This window comes from Agelaius phoeniceus, chromosome 1 (assembly GCF_051311805.1).
Source record: "Agelaius phoeniceus isolate bAgePho1 chromosome 1, bAgePho1.hap1, whole genome shotgun sequence".
NCBI lineage: Eukaryota > Metazoa > Chordata > Aves > Passeriformes > Icteridae > Agelaius > Agelaius phoeniceus.
This window is the reverse complement of record NC_135265.1, coordinates 81,565,562-81,585,333: the sequence shown is the minus strand read 5'-3', so window position 1 is coordinate 81,585,333 and position 19,772 is coordinate 81,565,562. Positions and strand designations below refer to the sequence as shown.

The window sequence follows — 19,772 nt, the reverse complement described above, 5'->3', positions numbered from 1 at the left end:
TTGTGAGAAAGCCATCAGCCCAGTGACAGAAGAAGGACTAGGTTTTCTTGTCTAAAAAGGACTAAGTTTTCTTGTATACCTTCTCCTTGGACACTGCCTAAACTCCAGGACAGCAAAAGCCCAGCCCAAGAGCAGCAGGCATGAAGCAGCAAATGCTGCCACTGCCACCTGGCTCCTCTTCCCATCCCTCCAGCAGCATCTAGTCCATGAAGAAAGACTGGACTCCAGAAACAAACCCTGCTTCTACCCTACTAAAGCAAAACACACCTTTACAGGAGAAATGCAACATTACTTCAAGCAGCACTTGAGATAAAGCATCCTTGCTGCAGACACTTCCTTCAGCAAATGAAGTACGAGGCAGGAGTGGGATGGAAGGCAGAGAAAGAGGACAAGAGCATCTGTCCAGATACACAATGGCAATTCTCACCTTTGGCAGTTTTTCCTGAGCTGCATCAAAGGACAATGAAATATTGTGTTTATCCTTGCCACTGGCAAATGGCCAGGAGCAGCAGATAACTCTTTCCTTTGAAAAGCAGCTGCCTTGGCTGTTAACAGCTCTCCAGTCAGCATTCTTCCTCCACACAGAAACCCAGCGTGCAAGTTCACATAATTCCACAGGCCTCTTCTCTTGGATCACTGTGCCATGATGCCCAGGAAGTGGTGCAGCCTGTGGCAGCACAGCTTTTGGGAACAGACATCTTCAGAGGTGCTGGTGTACTAGTGGAAGCACTCAAGCATCAGTGGGAGGAATCTCAGGGAGATGGACCTGGCCTGAAGGAATGGAGGCTGTCAGAGAAGCCTGAGGGCAGCCTGGCAGCTGCCTGCACACACAGGGACACTGGGCACCTCTGAAGGTAGCAGGAAGTGCTGCAGTATGCACCTGCCACAAACATGTTCCCCGACAGGTAACCCATTGCAAGAGCATGCCTGATGAGCCCTGCAGATCCCACCCTAAGTGACTCTTCAGAGACAATAAAACTTTTACTGCTTAGCCTTCTACTATCCAACCTCCTTTCAATTAATCCTTCCTTTCAGGGTTCTCTTTAATTTCAGCAGATCAATCACAGACTCCTCATTCTCCTAATGCTCTCAGAACAGTCTTTGCAGTACCTTGCATGCCCTGTCTCCATCAAGGAGGCAGCTCAGCTCCGTGCACCCAGCACTCCAACGAGCACCAAGTGGTTGTGGAACCACATGAAGCTGCTGGACTTTGAAGTCCATTCAACTACAACTGAACTGTGTCACAACACTTTCCCTATGGTGACCTTCTGGGGACTGAGACAGACCATTCTCAAGTTGTGTGCATTCTGAGACTCTCCCTAAGCTTTTACCCAGGCTGCCAGGGTTGTCCTGATGCCAGCAAGATTCAGGTGCCCTTCACAGAGCTGAGGAGGACAGGCTCACTCCTCCAGGGCATCCTTGTCACTTTTGTAAGGCTGGGGTCAAAAGTATTTCCCTGCAGCCCCTGAAACCAGTGAGTGCTCTTAAAGCATGGTTTAAAGACCTCAGCAGGTTTTAAGATCTAAATGCTCACAGTTTACCAGCAGCACCAGTGCTCTTACACAGCAACACTTACTTCATCTGATAAAGTCGCTCTTTGTAGAGAGTTCAGAGCAAGCACAGCTCTCCCATTTCTCATCTCCCCCCCCCCCCCCCCCAGACCACTGGGGATATTACTCTTCAAGGCTTTTACAAACTTTATCTGGAAATTACATCCTTTTTACAGAAGAGGGCTCATCTGTTTCTCTGAGGGAGCACAACAGAAGCATGAGCTTCCAGACAGTGATGCCAGCCTCTGGAGGGTGATGACAACTGTTCACACAGACCCCACAGCTGACAAAGCTGTGCTCCTGAGCTCAGCACTGACAGCCCACAACCATAACAGTGAGGATGCTTTGTCCTCATGGCAGCTACAGAAATCCCAGGCTTCAAAATAGTGTGATTTTGCCTGTTTTGCCTGGTTTCATGTTTGACAAGGATTAAATGTCAATAACTATAGACTAAACCTCTAGTTCAAAATTCTAATTCTGCAAATAAGCAAACAATCATTGATTCCATGTGCCACTCTGGCTGAAAGGCAACCCTTCCTCCCTCTTAATTAACAGCCCTCTTCAAATTCCATCAGTGTTCATGTAAACATCCCATCAAAAAAGCTTAGCTCTCCTATATGAATAATTCAAAACCTTTAGGTTTATGAGGAAAATCAGTAACAAACCTGCCTGAACAAAAATTATTAGTGTTATTTAGTTGAGTTACAAATACAAGCTGTAAGTTGCTATTCAGTAAATAAATTAATTTGCTTTTTGTATTGTGTCTGAGTGCTCCCTCCAAGCACATCCTTTGAGGCTTCCCATTTCAAAAGGAAAATTTCACACTTATTGCTTTTAGTGCAAAAGTCTGGGCTGGTACTTTTTATATGAGAGAAGGCATTACCCTTTGAAGAGCAAAAGGGATTGTTAAGTAAAAGCTTAACAACCAAAAGAGCTTTTACAGCTACTGCTGTCAAATTTGAAACATTATTTTTAGCTTAGACAGCATGACAGTAACACACCCAGTTATAATTTACACCACAGGTACAGGCTGGCTGGAGAATGGAACAAGACTAGACCTGGGGAGACAGACCTGGGAGTGTTTATGGATGAAAAGCTCAACATGACCTGGCAATTTGTGCTTGCAGTCCAGAAATCCAACCGTGTCCTGGGCTGCATCCAAAGCACCATGGCCAGGAGGGCCAGGGAGGGGATTCTGCCCCTCTACTCTGCTGAGACCCTATCTGCAGTGCTGCATCCAGCTCCAGGGTCCATTGCACAGGAAGGACAGGGAACTGCTGGAGCAAGCCCAGAGGAGGCCACCAAGATGCTCAGAGGGCTGGAGCACCTCTCCTGCAAAGACAGCCTGAGAGAGTTGTGGCTGCTCAGCCTAGAGAAGGCTCCAGGAAGACCTTAGAGCCCCCTTCAGTACCTGAAAAGGCCCTACAAGAGCTGGAGAGTGACGTTTCACAAGAGCACTAAGTGACAGGACAAGGGGGCATCGCCTTAAACTAAAGGAGGATAGGTTTAGATAAGATATGAGGAAGAAATTCTTTATGCTGAGGGTGGTGAGGCACTGGAACAGGTTGCCCACAGAAGCTGTGGACTCCCCATCCCTGGAAATCCTCAAGACCAGGCTGGATGGGACTCTGAGCAACTTGGTCTAGTGAAAGGTTTCCTGCCAGTGCCAGGGAAGACAGAATGTGATGATCTTTAAGGTCCCTTTCTGAACAAACCATTCAGTGATTCTTTGAAGAATTCATCATCTCTAAAGGTATTAGGGGAGATGTTCAGACTTGTTTTGTACCTTCTGCAGTATGTAGTGCAGAACTATCATCAAGCATTTCATTCTCAAGTGAAATACAAAGAAAATACTAAAGTTAAGAACCTAAACATCACCTAAAAAACAATGATTATATAGAACAAACAATTTAGTTCACGCAATAGAGAAATTTTAGCTTATTGTATTTTGCTTACTGAATGTTCATTCACCTAGAAGATGAAAAACTCTTGAGAGGGTTTAAAAACTCTTTATCCTCAGTTGTGTAAACATTCTTGAATGTAATATGTATTTAAGGGCTCATAAAATAGAAAGAGGTGATGTCTATAGTAAGTAACCATTCTTGGTTACTTTTCCAAAGTAAGTGAAATTTTCAAATTTAGGAATAATGCTCTTTAAAAGCAAACAAACAAACCAAAGAAAAACCCCATAAAAATCCCCTCAAACCCCACAAAGTACAACAAAACTAAAAAAAATCCAAACCAAAATCAACCAAAAAGAAACCCTACTAAAAAAAAAAATTAAATGGCTTGCAAGTAAAACTAACTTAATTTTTATTTTCAATGGGCAGTGTCAGCTGCAGAGAAAAATCCTTTGGACAACATCTTTGTCTTCCCTTTTCTTTCTTCAGATGTGGAAAAGCATGCATCATCATCATCATGATTAATGCTATTTTTGTCATACACAAAGGGTGTGAACTATGGTGTACGAAGGAGCGCTCTGAAGTTTTAAAGCTCCCCACTCTGCCATGACTCATGTACACAGAATATACAGGCCATGAATCCTTGGCACGTATCTTCACGGAGTACACAGTAATCTACCCCCCCCCCCCCCCCCCATATCTTACACCAAATAGCAATCTAGTCCTAAAATAAAATAAAAAAAATAAAAATCAATACTTATGAAAACCCAATAAAGGAAAAAAAATATATGCAAACTTGAACTCCTTTCCCTCCTTTCTGTTAATTTGAAAAAAATTGTATGGTCTCTATCAGAAAGGATATGTTCCTGTTGGTATTTGTGCTACAGGCAGGAGTCTGAGAGCTGATCCAATCCAGCTCAAAATTCCCTCTGAGCACAGACAGCTCTTCAGCCTGGCTGTGTGAAAAGTTGACAGCTACCAACAGAGCAACAGAGTGATTGGACTGGCACACATCCATCTGCTCGCATTTCCCCTGACCCTGATGATAGAGGTGCAGGGTGGAAGGCATGGGAGGATCAACCCAACACAAAGCTGGACTGATGGGGTCTTTCTTCAGAGGGAGCCTGCAGCAACATTCAAATCCACATCCCAAGTGGCAAAACAAAACTCATCTTCACAGGGGATGTTTCTGCTTTTTTAAATTTTTTCTCTTTCCTTTTGAAAACCCATCTCCATATGTAACCAACTAACATCCTGTGCCCCAGTTTAATTCACTGTAATTGTTATCTGTGTTGACTAGGTTTCCTTCCTTACTGAGGTGCTGTGAGCAGTACAGTCACAAGACAGCCTGCTACTTCAGCACAGACAACCAAAGGGATAATTTGCAAGCAGAACAAGAAACCCTCTTCAGGGCACGTCTGAGAAAAGAGCATCATATAGGCAATATGTGGCAGCCACAGGTGGAACAGAAGGCTTAAAGTTCAACAGAAACAGTAGTTTCAATCACTACCACTGCCTCCACAACTCACTGATACAAGCAAGGTTTTTCTCCCTTTCATGCAAAGAATAGTAATTTTTCCTCATATCCATGTGTGATTCTATACAAAACTTGAGACTGTGATAGTTTCTTTAACAGGAGGGAAAAGGTGCAATGGTGCTCTTCAAAAAGCATAAAGCTGTTACTGGTATTTTTCTAGATAATTCTCTGGCCAAATTTCCTTTTAAGATTTCCTCTGGTACTCTGAACACCCAAACTTGCAGAAGGCAGTAGGACATGCAAAAACTGCCAGCTTTTCCCTTGGAGAAATGGGTTTTTTAAAGAAGTTTAAAAAAATAGTTTTAAAAGAAAGTGAAGTATCTTGCTCTGAAAAGTGCACTTAACTTTTCCTTGATGAAAATAGGAGGGATCTGAAAATGGACATAATCTTCCCTCTTTGATCAACACAGCAAAGATAAAACACCAGAAATACTTACAATTCCTAAGGCAAGTTTCTTCTACATCTGCTTTAGGCTATTTTGGCTGTAGCATTTATATACTCTAATTATTTTGTGCATTAAATACCATAAATATCCCTGTTGATTTTTGATCTATTTGTGGGTTCCAACATACAGCTGTATTTCATTTGGTTGAGAGGACATTCTGCAAGTAGGACTTGTACACCAATGCAGTTCAGGGACAATCATAATTATTTATGGATAAACCAGTGATGCTAACAGCTTTTCCCTATGTTATTGTTCAATTTTATGTCTGTGTACCCACACCAAAGCATAGCTCTATGGGACAGAGGAAGAAAATGTACTTATGATTTACTTTGAAAGCAAGTGAACAATCACTTAGCTTTATGTGGCAGGAACTTTGCAGTCCATTTGCAACACAAAAAATAGCTTTGGAAACAAAAAAAAATCCTAGCAATTTCTTCAGAGACACCAGATCTTTCTCCAAGACAATATACTAGATTAACAGAAGTATTTTCTCTCTGTTTATGAGTAAGCTCCCTCCCCAAATTAGCTTAACCTACTGTACATGTAGCACAACATTAAGGATTTCTCCCTTTTGTGCATGTATCTGGGGTTCTATTGGTAGCTGCCATCTGCAAAAGGTATTTTATTTGACTGGCATGCACAGAATACATTTGGTTAAGCACATCAGGAAGAGAAGAAGAGTTAGTAGCAGAGAGTAAGTTACATATCTCATAGAAAGACAATCATGCAGCTTACATCCACCTACCTGTACTAGTGCGATATGCGCCTGTGTGTGCTGGTTGCAGAGGGTCCCCCTGACTCTGGCTGAGACTCCTCATAGGGGGCTTCTGATAAACTCTGTCTTCGTAAATAGGATCTATGTGGTGCTCTGGAGACTGCAGTGCCCTTAACTCCGAGCCAAGGTGGCTGTGCTGGCTGCTGTAAGATGCCCGAGACCCAGCTGCAAACAGATTTAGAAGAGACGTTTAAGAGGGAGAAAACAAGAGACAAATACAGGATCTGACTGTTAAAATTTTACTTTAAAGTAGCATTTAAACACAAAAAAAATCCCCAAACAAAGCTAAGTAGTAAGTGTTTTCAACATGCAAATAGAAATAGCAAGCAAGGGCAGCTACAGCTCCACTTAAACCCTTTAGCTGCATCATTCAGCTGCCTGAATCTACACAAAAATCCCATTTCTTCCAAGGAAACTATGTATTTTGGTGAGATTGATATAATATCATCTCTTCTTAAACAGAGACCAAAGAACCCACCATGTCCTCTCAAAAAAAAGAATAAAAACCCCAACTCTCCCCCTTCCAAAAAACAAAAAAATCCCCAAACCAAACTAAACCCAAACCAATCCCCCAACCCCTCATTAAAAAAAAGAAAAACCCAACAAACAAAACCAACCAAACAAGAAAAGGCAAAAGCTGTACAACCCAGGAATGTCCTCAACTAAACGGGTCCATGACTGGGGGAGGTAGGAGGGTTGGGGAGAAAAAAGCAGCAGCAGTCAGAACGAGTTTCACATGTTATGCCCATATCTGAAGATCTACAAATAAAATAAGCTGGAGTTGATGAATGGATGTAGATTTACATGAAGGCTGATCTTTCAAATGCTTCTCAAAATAGCAAGAGAATGGTTGTGCCTTATCAACATTTTGTCTTCAACGCTTTGAAAAAAAATCAAGATGCTAAGACTTTCTATAACTTAAATATCCTCTGAGAATGAATGAATTAAACACACCTGAAAAAAAAACATTTTAAGGATACAGCTTATTTCCTTTTTTTTGGTAAATAACAAGATCAAATGTGATTTCATTGAAACATTTTCTTATTCTACTATTAAGAACATATTATATTAGAACATTTAAAAAAGAGACTTGTATATTTCCAGCTGTGATTGAAGTTGTCACTTCAATCCTTTTGCCACTCAGGTAACTTCAGCTCTGTGGTCTGTTATCAAGATTGGCAAGAAGAGTCATGGGGATGCTGTACAAACACTACACATTTTGAAGGTAAGAATAAAGTAAAGTAGGCAATAAGTATGCAAGTGACACTTTGCAAATGTCAGATCTATACCACAAAGCGATAACATGCTACTTAAGTGTTTACAAAAGCAAAGATACAACTATTCTGGCCCTTGCTGCTAGTTCTGTGAGGCTGAAATCTGGATGTAGGTGATGTTCCACTGGCTGAGCTTGTACTGCTCAGACCACGGGTGTAGCTACTCCTGCTGAAAGCCTCTGCCACAATCATTGTGTTTGCAGTGGTTTTGTTGCATAAACAGGCACTAAATACTTTTAAATGCAAAGCACAGATATAAAGTAAGACGAGATAGCAACACGGGATGGAAATGAGAAATATACACTGACACAACATTACTTAAACTTTAATACAAATTGTCTGGAGAAAAGAATAATTTATTCCCTTTCCTTCTTCTAATCAGCTTGTGCCATATACGTGTTTTCTTCTGAATTTTTCAACTTTTGTGCATGTTTTTAGTGGAATGCCCTATTTGCATATTTTTCCCTTCAAACATTTTTCAGTCTGATTTGCCATTAGCACACTGCTGAAAGTAATTCTGTTGCTTTCCTTACTAGAAAGTCTGCCAAGAATCCCAAATATTTTATCTATAACTACAGCAATTATCCAGAAAGTTGATATTACTATTACAGAATTAAATTCTTCATGGTCTACATTTTCAAAGTGCTCTTTAGCCCCGCACCCTTGAGACAGATTTTCAGAACAGCTGAACTGCTCCCACCAAGGTCTAGTATCCTTCAGAGTGGCCTGAAAAACAGCCTGTTGTGATTAAGTCCAAATTTCAATGCATATTTGGCTCAATCAATCTGCATCAGAGGAAAAAATACAGAAAAAGTGAGGAGAACATTTCAGACATTTAACAGTGTATCAACAAATCGGACTTGCATTGAATGAAGAATTACAACCCCATTCTAGAAGCATTACAATTCTTTTGCCCACATACAAGTTAACAGTGGTTTTGGAACAACAGATTTTCTTCCTAACTCAGCTTCCTGTAAGCCAAAAGATTTTTTCCCACTGAACTCAGTAGCAGTATAATCCAGATATCAGCATGTTTCCAAACTGTTATGGTAATCTTCTGGTGAGGTGGGCTTAATTCAACCTTAATTCATACTCTACCAATAGTTCTGCACTTACAAGTGCTGATACTAGTGTAAATAGAAGCTTAATATTAGTTTATTATGCTAATATTGAACAGAGATTTATTTGCAAATTATACATGTAATTAAGATTTTACTACTGTACTAAACAGTAAGCACATGTATGACCAGAGAAACTTCTTGACCAAAACATTTAATCAACCTGATTTGACTGAAAACAGTTAAGTGGCAATCTAAAAACAACTTCAAAGCATCTGAGTAACACATTATGACTGAACATCCCTCCTAAGAAGGTCAAGAGTTAAAACTCTATCAGTGAGTAACTGCCACTATCCCTCTGACACTTCAGGAAAATGAAGATTTCAATAGGTAACTAAAATATTTTCATTTTAGAAACTAAACTACTCTCAAATCTCAGAAATTAAGGCCATTTTAAAATCATGTCTCTTAAACAGCTTAAGTTTTAAGCAAAAATGATACTTTTCTGTATGCAATTTTACTACACTTCTTCCAAATTATCAGGTATCAATATTTAAACACAAAATACTACTACCCTTTAAGGTTCTTAAATCTAGCTAAAAAGACAATAAATCAGAAGATTTAAAAAGAGATGTAACACCATCATACTTTTTAATGTTTCTATTAAGTAGGTATTTAAAAAACTACAACAGAAAGTTGATTTAAGTTAAAATTTCCTTTCAGTTGCTCCTAGAAGTTTTTCTATGTATCAATTTATTCAAGTCTCAACTAAGGAGCAACAGTTTTTTATTGCATATTTAATTTAAATATTAAAATCAACTAAGTAGTAGTTGTTATACCAAGAGTTATATCCAGGAAAGGTCACACAGATAACTTGGGGATTTCAGACAACTGAATCCCACCTCATCTACACACTCAACCCGGCACCATATTCTGCTGCTTTGGAAGGCACTGGGGAGACAGTTGAGATAATTGATCAAAACAAAGACCATGAACTCAAAGAACTGAAGTCACGGAGAAGGAGAGGTGTAATGGGTCTCCTGCATGTATTCTGGGTTAGCAGCCCACAGCTACATCCTTTCCTATTCAAAGCTGCAAGCTGATCTGTTCCACTGCCATCAAAAACTCTTGCATTAAAGAAGTTTGAAGCTCACAGAGGCTGGAAAAGCAACCAGGTCAGAATGGACAAGCAGCAACCAATATACTACTAGGAAGCAGTAGAAGATAAGACCAGCAAGGCTCACAAGCAATCTCACATTAAGGAAGCTCAGCACCCTCAAAAGCAGTTTCTCTAAACGTAGAGGCATCATGAATGTATGGCTCCCCCCAGACTGCACTGTCCAAACCTTCTTATACACGGCCAGCCCTTCACCCCACTAATAGCCCTGCACCTCTCTGGGGGCCTGAAATCAAAGCAGTGATGTGCAGCAAGGCCACACACCTTTCTCCTAGATATTCTGAAAATGGACTCAGCCCTACTCCCTGGCCAGCCTGCCCTAACAGCAATGCTGTTTTTATTTCAGAGACGTAATCAGGCATCAAGCCCATTCACAGACAGGTCTATGCTCAAGTTCAAAGAAAACTCATTATTAAACTTTCAGTCCTGCTAGTTGTTATTTATAGATAATGTATCCAGCATCAGAGCATAGCCAGAACTCTCACGATCATGGTGGTCAAAAAGTGGGGTAGTAGAATAATTTAAAAAGCCCAAAAAAACCAAACCAATCCAAAACCACTGAGAAGAACTAAAGCATTATTTAGGTGTTCAAGAAACCATCCTTTAATCAATTATTCCAATAGTCCAGTCTTGTTTGACAAATCCATCTGTGGCATCACGGCAGAAGGTGTGATGAAGAAGACTATACATCTTTAAAATAGCTGTGAGAGGCACAAAATTAAGAAAAAAAAATTAATATATTTTTTAGAACAGAAACTGATTAACTATTTGAACCAAAGCATATGGTAAGAAGAGTCTTCTCTGTCTTCTGAAGCCTCCAAGACTGAAACCTGAAAGCAAGTGGAACATCCTATCTTCTGCATCACTGTGGAGCCTTTAGAAGTCATCTGTGGCAAGGTTCCACCGGGGTATCACATGAGTCCCCAGCCAGGTGAACTGGATTAGGGCAACAAGGATAACCTAGAACTGTCCAGATGAAAAGACATATTCCTACATGTGGTATTTCCTCTCCTCCCACATTCAAGAGGAGCAATATGAAAAGTGCAGTCCTACCAAATTGGATCAAAAAATTGATCTCCACTCTTCACACTTGAAAAATGCCCAGCCCACTAGCTAAATTTTTCCACGCTAGTTTGATACGTTCCTCTGCAGCATAGGGAAATAGTTGTTTCCTAGGAAATGCTCTTTTTTGACAAAGTCTCACTTCCCACAGGAAGATAAATACTGTAATCAGACAAGTGTAACATGAGAGATACACACTAAATAATCCCTAATTGCTCTTCATAGCTGGTGCAGGCTGTCAAGAAAATAAATACAACAGACACATTTGAATGACACTGCTGATCTGACAGTTTAGGTCAATAAGTAAACCAATATATTGGCATTTGTCATTGCAAGAAACTACAGGCATTAAAATTACTGAAATTAATGGATCACAGGCATTGCATATGCTCGAATAAATCTTGGAGAGTTTTTATTTGTGACTCTTTGGAAAGGCTTTATAACCTATCCTCCTACCTTGCTACACCTTTAAGAAGAAGCCCTACTAAGTCTTGATACTCTCTAAACATCTCTAATTGCAAGAGCATACAGTACTGTCCTCCTGTCCAGGATTTAACAGCTCCTTGGAAACACAAAATATGCAAGTGATAATCTCAATGTTAAAAAACCCATTTAGATCTAACCAGGTATACCATTCAGCCCTCATTCAGAAATTCTTGATCAAGAGTCCTGATAAACAATTTCCTTATGTATATGATGGAGGAACATCATTAGTGACACATGAGCTGAAGATCTACAACCATTGTATTACCCCTTATCAGTTACATGTTAACAACTTAATTTAATTAATTAAACTTTGTTGCAACCCCACACCTTTCAACACACAGCAGACCTCTGGCTACTTAAGGCTCCAAGTACCTAAATCTGACTGAACACACTATAACACTGCACTTAGAAGATGCATCTTTCTGACAAGGAAGATTGAAGATCTAGCTGCATCAATTCTTAACTTTAAATACAATGACAACGTTGCTTACACTACAAGTTAAAAAAAAAAACAACCAAAAAACAAAAAAACCCACAAACAAACAGCAACCAACCCCAGACTATGATAAAATTGCAATAAGCCCATCATTGAGATAAGAGCCTGCAGGCACAAAATCTCAAAGAAAATCATAGGAATTTTGTGGCTTTGATATGTTGCATGCTTTTCAGAAGACTGAAAGAACTTTTTGATTTAAATAGCACATCATGGCTGAAAACCCTTTTTGATGTAACTTTCTCTTAGATGCTTGTCCTGAAATGCTACTATTAAATAAACAGTAGCATAATAATAATGCTGCTTATTAAATAAATATATATATACAGTAGGTCAGGTCAGAACTTCACTGCAATTCTGAAAACACAACATGTGAGAAAGAGCATATGTACAGTGGGATTTTTACTCTGAACTCATATGTTATGAAACCTGTTTTACAGACACTAACCTATTTTAATTTACATAGCAAAGAAGTTGATGTGAACACAAGTGCAGAATTAGAAGTGAACAGGAGGAGAAGTGGAGTCAAACATTCACAGCTCAAGTTTTGATACTGACTTTGTTTTGTGCCAGAAATTTAAGCAGAAACATCTCCAAAATGCCTGCCTGAATGTATGAATCTTCAAGTCATAACATCGAAAAAGGAAAGTATTATCTACAAGTAATATGATTATAAATAAAACTAATAGAACTCAGATAAGGGAAATGTAACAGCACTGTATGATGAAAATTACTGTACCAAAGAGAAGAAAACCCTTCTATCCTGACTACTGAAAGTGAATACAAATTGTTAAGACATGACAGATGGTTAAATTAACCAGTAAGACATGACAGGCCATATGGCAGCTCCAGCTAATGCACACCTTGGTACATCAGCTTGGGCCCTAGCACACCAAAGACCTGCAGTCACTAAAATCAGAACACAGTCTCCAGTGAATTCTTTTTAACTGGGTTTAGGGCTTTTTTAAACACAGGATTCTCACCTGTTTAGATTTTGCATACACACAAACACAAATGTTTCAATTTTTTCTTTATGAAATACTAGAATGAAAGATTAACTAATGAAAGCTCAGAATTAAAACTCATTTCTGTTTTTACACTTTTTTCATTCTCACTACATCATTCTCTCTCTGACTCAGGACTATTTGTACAGATACAGAAAGAAATAATGCCCTCAGTGAATTGACTAATTACACATGACATCTTTCAACTGATATCAAACTCTGGATGCCTGAAAAAAGCCCTACGGATATGCTACTCTGGCATCCTCAGCCCACACTATAGGAGCTCACCACCAAACAAAAAGTCTGCCCCAATATTCAAGTCCCCAGAACTAAAAGAGCAGCCTTGCCTCACCTGTCAGTATCTTAGATTGCTTTTCCCCAGGTTTTCTCCTTAAAGGATTGAAGTAGAATACGATGCATGGTCTGGAGTGTTTCTGCAAACTCTCACTGCACTGTCAAACCTATTAGCAGTGTCACCGTCAGGATACTGCCACATTCAGCTCACACTGTGGAATTTCCCAGACATAATTTGTCCATTAACCAGATTAAGCATCTTAGAAAAGTCTCCTCGAAACAGATTGGCTTTGGCTGCTTAAGGGACACTGCAAAATCAACATCTGAACTAAGGCCAGCAGTTTTCACATTAGTGCTAAAAATAGAGAAAGGAAGAAGGAAAAAAAGGATTACACTTTTATAAGTGTAATAAACAGGCCCCAAATAAACTTTAAAAATCATTCAATAAAGTTTATTGTTTCTTATAAGAAGTACCCACATAATTTTTATCCTATTTAAACTAACCAAATACTAAGTTAATAAGTTTTTAACCAAATACTGGCATCCATTACAGCATGTTTAAAAGAAAAACAAAGGCAGAAATATTTTTAAATAGTCCATGATTTTAGCCATGCAATCTAACTTCACTGTAAAGTACTGTATCAGTTATTATAATTCTAAGAATCTAGGGAAAACAGAAGGACCGCACTAGAAATTTGTACCTCATCCTGAGCATTTTCTTCTTTCTGCTACTGCCCTTGTTCTGTTGAAAAGCACTCACCTGCTTACAACATTTTATCAAAAATAAATTGCTGGTGGAAAAGAAAAGTTTGACTGGGAGCAAAGATATAAGCGGCAAATACAGCCAGGAAGAAATAGCAGATTAAATGTGACAGAAAAGTTCAGGGAGATAATTCCTACTTCATTTCTCATCTAGGGTACTGTCAATGAAGAAAAAACTAAAAACAGAAACTGCCCCAAAGAAACCACTACCATACATCAACAATTTGCCTTCAGCTGGGAAGGAAGTAAAAGATATTTTTTTTTTTTTAACCATTTAGCAAATGATCATCCTGGGTGTTACTTTGTGTTTGGTGTTTTTTCTCTCGCCTCTTTTAAGCTCTGCCTCTTCCATGCCCCTCAGCCCTGCCAATTTCACAAGAAAAGGGAAGAGAAGTCCCATGCACAAATGGGAACAGATGCTGCTATCTGGTTATACAAATCACTGTTCCTAACTTTCCTGCTCGCTACCCACTTGGAGTGAGGGCCGAGTGCCTCAGCAACAGGATGATGTTACTAAGCAACACAGCCAAGCAGCTCTGCAGAAGCTGTTTGGATAGCTCACCACAGCTACACGACCGTTGAAAACAATATCAGGCCTTTGCAGCAGCAGAGAACTTTGAAGTTTTGCTTATCTTGATCTTAGAAAAGATAAAAATTTATTATTTCCAATTCTGAACGTTAATAGTTTGTGTTGCACCATGGGCTCTATGCTGATGCAGGGGTTGTGGCAATGCATTCAACTCAGCAAGGAAAGGAATGAAATACTGGTGTATCGATGAGACAGGCCCCAAAAGCAAATATCCAGAAAAAACCCCTCTATGGGATAGTCTGTGAAGCCCCACAGTGAATGCTTCACTGACAAGGATTGCAAACTAAAGGGAAGTAACAGTTCATCCTTAATTCTCCAGGCTGTGCCTTCCTTCTTTCACAAGGCTGTACCTAAGCAAACTTGGGAGACCCAATTTCTGCTGGTTAAGCAGCAGTATAGGCTAAACATCCAAAACCCTAAAGGTCTTTGGAGGGCTAGAGACAACTTCCAGCAGCATGAGTGATTTGCTAAGAAGCACTGCTGCCTCCAGCAAAACAAATCAGGCACTACTGCACTAATGCCTGCTGGTGAAAATTTAACTTTCTGATCGTGTTAAACACTGTGGAAAAGCACAGCAGCTAAAAACCCCAGCAATTCTGAAGCCTTCCCCCAAACCAAGCATCAGCTCAGTCAACCTTAAACGGAGCCAGTTCTCACAGCAGCTCTGATGCAGGGGGAAGGGGAAAACCTTTCCACATCAACTCCTCCCTGCAGAGGGAACAGAAAGAATATCTAGAGCTTAAATCCAACTAGAAGTGGGATTCTCAAGATTTTCAGAGAATTTGTTAAGGAAGGTGCTTTGTGGAACAGTGGTTCCCAAACAAAAAAAACAGTCACTGTGCAACACTTTGGAAAAGGTAACAACAGAAAAAAACAAAACTCAACTGGGTAATGAAGTGTCAAGTCTGCCCAACTACAGTATTCCTCAACTGGCTTTTGCTGGGCAACCCGACTTCCTTATCTAATGGTAATGTCCTTCCTAGAAGTTCACTATTCCAAGATGAGGTTTTCCTGCTAACAGGGAAAAGGCAAACATAGCTCTAACGAATCTCAATTACACATGCACCTTTTAAAAAGTATTAACTTATTGTGAATATTTTTGTTTTGAAAACCTGTGTTCCAGTTTCTGACAGACACAGCTGAAATCTCAGACACTGCATCTGGGGTTCGCTCACAGAAAAGTGTTGGGCACTTATTTTTTGTAATTCCTTTTACAATAAGATTGCACATTATAAGAGGTCTGAAAAACACCAAATTTGGAAATTTTATCTGTACCTCTTTGTATTCAAACTTGCCTTTCATTAAGAGAATAGAGAAAAGCATTAGTAGTATTTGTTCTTTCATGTAAGGTCATCTTTGATATAATCTTAAACACTTTCTCCTCCCAGAGGCTTTCTCCTCTTCAGTGAGCACTTAACTTGTAGTCCCTGGTTTCCAGACTTCACCAAGACATGAGGTATAAGTATTCCAGGAGAAAAAAATGGAGTTCATTATCTTTGTCTTTTTCTCAATGCCAAATTCAAGAAAGGGAAGATATCTCTGGGTATTCTGTGATACTCTATTACTCATCAAGTTTTCACTATACATTTGAGACTCACTGCATTTAAAATATGGGAGTTAAAACATGGACGTTTTATTAAATGTATACAAAATCAATTTGAATGCAATTGAACCAAAGAATTTAGTTATGCCTGTAAAGAAGTTTAGACCAACAATTACTCACTTTTTATGAATTATGATCAAAAGATTATTGTACCATTATTCAAGCTGGTTTTAGGTTGTTTCCATTATGTACCTATTGAGACCTCTGCTAGAAAACTTAAATAATCTCCTATTACTAAAGTTATTATAATCTAAAGCAATTCTAACAGGGATGCTCTAAATAAAAGAAATGCTGAATACAGAGACAAAGAAAAGGAATACTGTTAACACCAAGACATGAGTAGCTCAAGGACTTAAAATTTATGCTGAAATAATTGTTGCATCCCATAAAATAAAATGATCTTTTAATTCATTATTCTTAATAATATAGCAATCACTCAATAGCATGCATTTAGTATCCAACTTCCAAAGACTCAGAAAAGTACCTTAAGTAAAACCTTTCACAATAAGCAACAAGCAAAGGAGGAAATGGATGGCTACAGATTCTTTTTAGCACAAACTTATTGTAAAGAAAAAAAAAAGAAAAAAAGAGAGCAGGGAAGAAAAGAAACAAACACAGAAAAACAGACTTTGCAATTAACCTCACAACTCAGATTATTGCTGAAAAGCATGGCCAGAAAAGAACCTTAGGCTGAAAGAGTGCTGTCACTCCAGCAGAGTCCATGCTTAAATGAGATGGCCATGACAAATGTTGCAGGAGACAAATGGTGAAAGAAGGTCACTGGCAAAAGGAAAGTAGATCTAAGATAAGGAACATAAGAAATGTGCTCAGAGCAGTTTGCAATAAACTACTGGAAGTGTTTAGCTTCAAGAATGGCTTAACAGTGATTCCAATTAGAAGAATGCGATTCATGTAGTCCAAAGGTGACAAACACTTGAGGCATTCTGAAGAGTCACACCATTAGTTACTGGTTATTCATAAATGCAAATTGACACTATTTGCATGTCAATGGCTGCCTTGCCAGTGAAGCCAAGGCTTCCATAGCCATATGGCTGGCTGAAGGCATATGCATCAAGTTGTGCCTGATTTTACAAAAGTGGTCCAAAATCTACTGCCAACTGAAAAAAGCAGTGACATGCAATCACAACCTTGATAAACTTCAGAGAAAAAGAGTTTTTCAGCTAAGACAATTAATTCTTGAATTTCTGAATTCACAAGATAGGATCTTAAGCATGGTAGGACACAAACTAGATCACTTTGGAGAAGATGCTCAGTTATGCTCAAGCATTAGCTGATTCTTGCCAAAGCCATCTCAAGATGCAACACAGACAAGGATGACATGAGCTACACAGGAACTACGACTCTGGAGAGAAAGAAACACAAAATTTCACCTAATAAACCTTGAAAACTTTGAAGTTTGGTCAGAGACCAGACAAAGTGCAATCATGGCTGGGAGGTCACTGTATTCACTAGGGCTATCAGGTTCAAATCTTTTGAGGGAAAATGGAGGAGCACCAGCTGACAAAGATGCTCCAATCAAACACATCATGGCTGGTTAGCTAAAGCCCTAAAACCAAAGGCTGATTGTAAAAAGCCACTCAGAAGATACCTTTAGCTCTCATTCCCTCCTTGGTCAGATGAATTATAGAAATAAAGACTTGAGTTGGAAGGAACCTTACAAATCACCTAGTTTCAAACACCCCTCACCATAGTTCATCAGAGATGAACTATACTAAAAGCTGCCGGGACTCAACGAATCCTGTATTTTTTCAAAGAAAGTAAATCCTTCATCAAATTAATTATTCGTACCAGGATTCAGCACTCTTAACAAATAACCTCTATTTACTGTAAGAAGCTATGTAATCTAGCAGCCTCTCCTCTGTTAAGAAACGGGAGAAACACTAAGTCAGGTCTGTGTACAACAAGCTTCTTTATTTCTTGATAACCCATGCAGGACAGTTCAGAAGAAATGAAGGCTAGAAAGTGTCTCTTGCCTACAGAGGGTCACAGCTGTGTACAGTTCTTCAGATGAAGTCCTAACCCTGTGTAAGGCTCCCAGTTTTGCTTGTTCTGTGAGGCCATGAAATATTCTATTATGTTCCTAATACAGGTAGCTGAGATATGCTGTACTCAACCAGGTCACATAGCTATTCTCCTACTCTTCTTTTCAGCCAAAGATGCTGAACATGCAACCAGCTATTAAGTGTATTATTACCTTGGCTCCAATCCTTTTCTTCCCCTTCCATCTTTCCATCTTCCATCTTTCTACATAGGATTTATCTTCCTCTCTTCAGAAAATGCCTCCTAATATTCCACTATCAAGAAGTTTCCTTGGCTTATTTCATGGTTTTGTGCCAAGATAATAAAATGAAAAAGTATTTTTCAAGTAGCCAAAAGGAGTTCTCCTTGTGGAACTTTATTAGGAGTACCCTTCCTTTCCATTACTTCAGTCTTCAAAATGACAAACTGAAAATGTTCCTTTACCCAGGTCCCTGCCCAACTACACTCTTGAAAGAATATCCATCTTCTCTAGCTTAAGTAAACATTTCCCAAGTGGCACTACAGAAAATCCATGCTCAGAGCCCTGACAGGTAATAGAAAGACATCAAATATCATCTAAGAAAAGGTCAGTGAGCAGGTCATTCCAGCACAATCTAGTTTTGGAGAACTCCTGTTGCAAATTATCCCTTTAACCATTTACTACCTTCATTCTTATATTATCCTTTCTATCAGTTTATGTTGTAATGCTCAAAGAGCACTGCGATTAGCAGGTCTGTAATTTTTCTTTTACTCAGTCCTCCCTTTTTCCATGGTATATTAGCCCCAAATACACAGAGGGCTGTCATCTTGTCCCACTCCACCTTCTCTTCCCCCACAAATATCTGAAGGAGTCCATCTCCATCTCACCCTCCTTTATGGATCATGCTCCCAGAACTTTGAAGAGTTCATGACACCTTTTGGTGGTCAAATGTAAACATGACTGCATTCCCACTGAACTAGGATGTTCAGGAAAGTAGTGGGGTGAGGGAAAGACCCATGGAGAGGTGTCATTTTGCTCTCCAATGACAGGAAATCTGCCCTGCTATCAGAGGGTCACAGTTCCTTCTCCACCCTTACTTTCCTCCCAGGCAACACTCTTTAAACCCAGGGACAGCTTTAGCTGGATGATCAAAAGCTTTTACTGCCTGAGAGCAGCACAGCTGGCTAGCTGATAAAAGGGATGCTTTGCACCTGGATTGGACTGAGAGGATAAGGGGCCATAAGGCAAGACATAGACATACACGGTGGAGGAAGTAAATATAGAAAAGCATATGCAAAAATTTCCTCAGTAAAGGGAGGATTGCATGAGATTGCAAACCACTTGTATTCAAACTAACACAGCACTTTACTATTATAACATCGCAGAATGGTTTGGGCTGGAAGGGACCTTAAAGATTAGTTTCAACCCCCTGTCATGGGTAGGGACACTTCACTAACACACTGTAAGTTGCAACTTGATGTACTTATCAAAAATCTATGTGATCTAACTGGCAGTTTCATATGCCATGCCTTATAATTGTAAGATTAGTCATCATTTGGTCCTCCTCATTTCAGCATATTAAATTGTGACTTTTGCTTCTAACCACTTATGATAATGTACAGTTCCATGAATTCATTATCATTAGACAATATCTCTCTGTCCTCTCCAATATCACTTCTATAAAACCAAAAGGTATTCTGTTCTAGGTCCACATCTATGTGATCTTCAAATTTGACCCTAT

General features: G+C 39.4%; 1 protein-coding gene across 11 annotated transcripts in view; it reads right to left on the bottom strand.

The window, feature by feature from the left end:
- CTNND2 (catenin delta 2) overlaps nt 1-19,772 on the bottom strand; it is a 638,012-nt gene that overhangs the window by 240,367 nt on the left and 377,873 nt on the right. For all 11 annotated transcript variants that reach the window (XM_077182185.1, XM_077182224.1, XM_077182172.1 and 8 more), the window contains one exon: nt 6,180-6,374. In XM_077182185.1, coding sequence (XP_077038300.1) covers nt 6,180-6,374 — 195 coding nt within the window. The remainder of the gene's footprint in view (nt 1-6,179; nt 6,375-19,772) is intronic.